The sequence below is a fragment of the Ascaphus truei genome, unplaced genomic scaffold, assembly GCF_040206685.1.
Source record: "Ascaphus truei isolate aAscTru1 unplaced genomic scaffold, aAscTru1.hap1 HAP1_SCAFFOLD_3306, whole genome shotgun sequence".
NCBI lineage: Eukaryota > Metazoa > Chordata > Amphibia > Anura > Ascaphidae > Ascaphus > Ascaphus truei.
This window is the reverse complement of record NW_027456297.1, coordinates 7,501-12,500: the sequence shown is the minus strand read 5'-3', so window position 1 is coordinate 12,500 and position 5,000 is coordinate 7,501. Positions and strand designations below refer to the sequence as shown.

The 5,000-nt window shown below is 48.0% G+C and overlaps 1 protein-coding gene across 1 annotated transcript; it reads left to right on the top strand.

The window, feature by feature from the left end:
- Positions 1 to 490: 490 nt before the first annotated feature.
- Positions 491 to 4,336, top strand: LOC142483512 (uncharacterized). Its single transcript, XM_075583512.1, has 2 exons — positions 491 to 2,567; positions 2,614 to 4,336. Exon 1 carries the CDS (start codon positions 519 to 521, stop codon positions 1,449 to 1,451), a length of 933 nt encoding a protein of 310 aa, XP_075439627.1. The 5' UTR covers positions 491 to 518; the 3' UTR covers positions 1,452 to 2,567; positions 2,614 to 4,336.
- Positions 4,337 to 5,000: the final 664 nt, after the last annotated feature.

Sequence of the window (5,000 nt, the reverse complement as noted above, 5' to 3'; positions counted from 1 at the left end):
TTACCCCATATACCCCCTCCCTGTAACCCCTCCTATTACCCCATATACCCCTCCCTATAACTCCTCCTATTACCCCATATACCCCTCCCTATAACTCCTCCTATTACCCCATATACCCCCTCCCTGTAACTCCTCCTATTACCCCATATACCCCCTCCCTATAACTCCTCCTATTACCCCATGTAACCCCAGTGGGTAATTATAGGGTTGTGCGCTGGGATGAATTATTAAGGCTGCATCAATCTCTCCCTTGGGATCAGGTAACCGGCTGCTGAATATTTCAGGGTGTGGGGGGGAGGGGGGAGAGAGGAGAGGAGGGGGGAGAGAGGAGAGGAGGGGGGAGAGAGGAGAGGAGGGGGGAGAGAGGAGAGGAGGCGGGAGAGAGGAGGGGGGAGAGAGGAGAGGAGGGGGGAGAGAGGAGAGGAGAGGAGGGGGGAGAGAGGAGAGGAGAGAAGGGGGGAGAGAGGAGAGGGCTCGTGCCACACTCATCCCAGGTCTTGTAGGTACCCAGCATTGACATGGTTCGGTGTCTCTCTCTCTCTCTCTCTCTCTGTCTGTCTGTCTCTGTCCCTCTCTCTGTCTGTCTCTGTCCCTCTCTCTGTCTGTCTCTGTCCCTCTGTCTCTCTTTCTGTCTGTCCCCCTCTGTCTCTGTCCCTCTCTCTCTGTCTCTCGCTCTGTCTGTCTCTCTCTGTCCCTCTCTCTCTGTCCCTCTCTCTGTCTGTCTCTGTCCCTCTGTCTCTCTTTCTGTCTGTCCCCCTCTGTCTCTGTCCCTCTCTCTCTGTCTCTCGCTCTGTCTGTCTCTCTCTGTCCCTCTCTCTCTGTCCCTCTGTCTCTCTCTGTCTGTTTCTCTCTCTCTATCCCTCTGTCTCTCTCTGTCTGTCTCTGTCCCTCTGTCTGTCCCCCTCTGTCTCTCTCTGTATCTGTCCCTCTCTCACTGTGTGTCTCTCTCTCTGTCCCTCTCTCACTGTCTCTCTCTCTCTCGCTCTGTCCGTCTCTCTCTGTTCCTCTCTCTCTGTCTGTTTCTCTCTCTGTCCCTCTCTCTGTCTGTCTCTGTCCCTCTGTCTCTCTCTGTCTGTCCCCCTCTGTCTCTCTCTGTATCTGTCCCTCTCTCTCTGTGTCTCTCTCTCTGTCTCTCTCGCTGTCCCTCTCTCACTGTCTCTCTCTCGCTCTGTCCATCTCTCTGTCCCTCTGTCTCTCTCTGTCTGTCCCCCTCTGTCTCTCTCTGTATCTGTCCCTCTCTCTCTGTCCCACTCTCTCTGTCCCTCTCTCTCTGTGTCTCTCTCTCTGTGTCTCTCTCTCTGTCCCTCTCTCGCTGTCTCTCTCTCTCTCTCTCTCTCTCTCTCTCTCTCTCTCTCTCTCTCTCTCTCTCTCTCTCTCGCTCTGTCCGTCTCTCTCTGTCCCTCTGTCTCTCTGTCTGTTTCTCTCTCTGTCTCTCTCTGTCCCCTCTGTAGGTAGGTACATGGATATGTAGATACACAGATGGGGAGGTAGGTAGGCAGGCAGATACTCGGATAGGTAGATACACCGGTAGATATACGGATAGGTAGATACACCGGTAGATATACGGATAGGTAGATACACCGGTAGATATACGGATAGGTAGATACACCGGTAGATATACGGATAGGTAGATACACCGGTAGATATACGGATAGGTAGATACACCGGTAGATATACGGATAGGTAGATACACCGGTAGATATACGGATAGGTAGATACACCGGTAGATATACGGATAGGTAGATACACCGGTAGATATACGGATAGGTAGGTACACCGGTAGATATACGGATAGGTAGGTACACCGGTAGATATACGGATAGGTAGATACACCGGTAGATATACGGATAGGTAGATACACCGGTAGATATACGGATAGGTAGATACACCGGTAGATATACGGATAGGTAGATACACCGGTAGATATACGGATAGGTAGATACACCGGTAGATATACGGATAGGTAGATACACCGGTAGATATACGGATAGGTAGATACACCGGTAGATATACGGATAGGTAGATACACCGGTAGATATACGGATAGGTAGATACACCGGTAGATATACGGATAGGTAGATACACGGTAGATATACGGATAGGTAGATACACCGGTAGATATACGGATACGTAGATAGATACACAGGTAAGATACTCAGATAGATGCATAGAGAGGCAGATACATGGATAGGTAGATACACAGGTAGGAAGACACACAGGTAGGTAGTTACATAGGTAGGTAGATACACAGGTAGGTAGGTACTTAGTAGCTACACTGGTAGGTTTATACACACGTAGGTAGATACACAGGTCGATATATACATAGTAGATACACAGGTAGGTAGATACATAGGTAGGTTTATACACAGGTAGATAGATTCATAGGTAGGTAGTTAGATACATGGATAGGTAGATACACAGGTAGGTAGTTACATATGTAGGTAGATACACCGGTAGGTAGACACAGGTAGGTAGTTACATATGTAGATAGATACACAGGTAGATAGATACACAGGTAGGTTTATACACAGGTAGGTAGTTACATATGTAGGTAGATACACTGGTAGGTAGACACAGGTAGGTAGTTACATATGTAGATAGATACACAGGTAGATAGATACACAGGTAGGTTTATACACAGGTAGGTAGTTACATATGTAGATAGATACACAGGTAGATAGATACACAGGTAGGTTTATACACAGGTAGGTAGACGCATCGTGTTGTTGGGGGGTTGGTAATTGAAGCTGACCCCTTGTATAAGGCCCGATGTCCCCTCACTGCTGCAGGTGACAGGGATAATCTGCCAGCCCGAACCTCAGGGAATTAATGTCACTTCCTGCTAATGCCAATGTTCCCGGGCTAATAGGATAAGGGGGGGACACCTGTCTCACCCCCTCCTAATACACAGGCATCAGGGACACCTGTCTCACCCCCTCCTAATACACAGGCATCAGGGACACCTGTCTCACCCCCTCCTAATACACAGGCATCAGGGACACCTGTCTCACCCCCTCCTAATACACAGGCATCAGCGACACGCGCCTCTCACCCCCTTCTAATACACAGGCATCAGGGACACGCGCCTCTCACCCCCTCCTAATACACAGGCATCAGGGACACGCACCTCTCACCCCCTCCTAATACACAGGCATCAGGGACACGTACCTCTCACCCCCTCCTAATACACAGGCATCAGCGACACGTGCCTCTCACCCCCTCCTAATACACAGACATCAGGGACACGTACCCCTCCCCCTTTCTAATACACAGGCATCAGGGACACGCACCTCTCACCCCCTCCTAATACACAGGCATCAGCGACACGTGCCTCTCACCCCCTCCTAATACACAGGCATAAGGGACACGTACCTCTCACCCCTTCCTAATACACAGGCATCAGGGACACGTACCTCTCACCCCCTCCTAATACACAGGCATCAGGGACACACACCTGTCTCACCCCCTCCTAATACACAGAGGTCAGGGACACACACCTGTCTCACCCCCTCCTAATACACAGACATCAGGGTCACGTACCTCTCACCCCCTCCTAATACACAGACATCACGGACCCATACCTGTCTCACCCCCTCCTAATACACAGACATCAGGGACACGTACCTGTCTCACCCCCTCCTAATACACAGACATCAGGGACACACCTGTCTCACCCCCTCCTAATACACAGGCATCAGGGACACGTACCTCTCACCCCCTCCTAATACACAGGCATCAGGGACACGTACCTCTCACCCCCTCCTAATACACAGGCATCAGGGACACGTACCTCTCACCCCCTCCTAATACACAGACATCAGGGACATGTACCTCTCACCCCCTCCTAATACACAGGCATCAGGGACACGTACCTCTCACCCCCTCCTAATACACAGGCATCAGGGACCCATACCTGTCTCATCCCCTCCTAATACACAGGCATCAGGGACACGTACCTCTCACCCCCTCCTAATACACAGGCATCAGGGACACGTACCTGTCTCACCCCCTCCTAATACACAGGCATCAGGGACCCATACCTGTCTCATCCCCTCCTAATACACAGGCATCAGGGACATGTACCTCTCACCCCCTCCTAATACACAGGCATCAGGGACACGTACCTGTCTCACCCCCTCCTAATACACAGGCATCAGGGACCCATACCTGTCTCATCCCCTCCTAATACACAGGCATCAGGGACACGTACCTCTCACCCCCTCCTAATACACAGGCATCAGGGACACGTACCTCTCACCCCCTCCTAATACACAGGCATCAGGGACACGTACCTGTCTCACCCCCTCCTAATACACAGAGATCAGGGACACATACCTCTGTGTTATATATACTTATACATACACGTGTGTATTCACATGTTATATATACTTATACATACACGTGTGTATTCACATGTTATATATACTTATACATACACGTGTGTATTCACATGTTATATATACTTATACATACACGTGTGTATTCACATGCTATATATACTTATACATACACGTGTGTATTCACATGTTATATATACTTATACATACACGTGTGTATTCACATGCTATATATACTTATACATACACGTGTGTATTCACATGCTATATATACTTATACATACACGTGTGTATTCACATGCTATATATACTTATACATACACGTGTGTATTCACATGTTATATACACTTATACATACACGTGTGTATTCATATTTTATATATACTTATACATACACGTGTGTATTCACATGTTATATATACTTATACATACACGTGTGTATTCACATGTTATATACACTTATACATACACGTGTGTATTCACATGCTATATATACTTATACATACACGTGTGTATTCACATGCTATATATACTTATACATACACGTGTGTATTCACATGTTATATATACTTATACATACACGTGTGTATTCACATGTTATATATACTTATACATACACGTGTGTATTCACATGCTATATATACTTATACATACACGTGTGTA

Bases quoted from the DNA above. Each gene is read 5' to 3' on its own strand.
- LOC142483512 (XM_075583512.1), top strand. From the start codon at position 519: ATGGTTCGGTGTCTCTCTCTCTCTCTCTCTCTCTGTCTGTCTGTCTCT.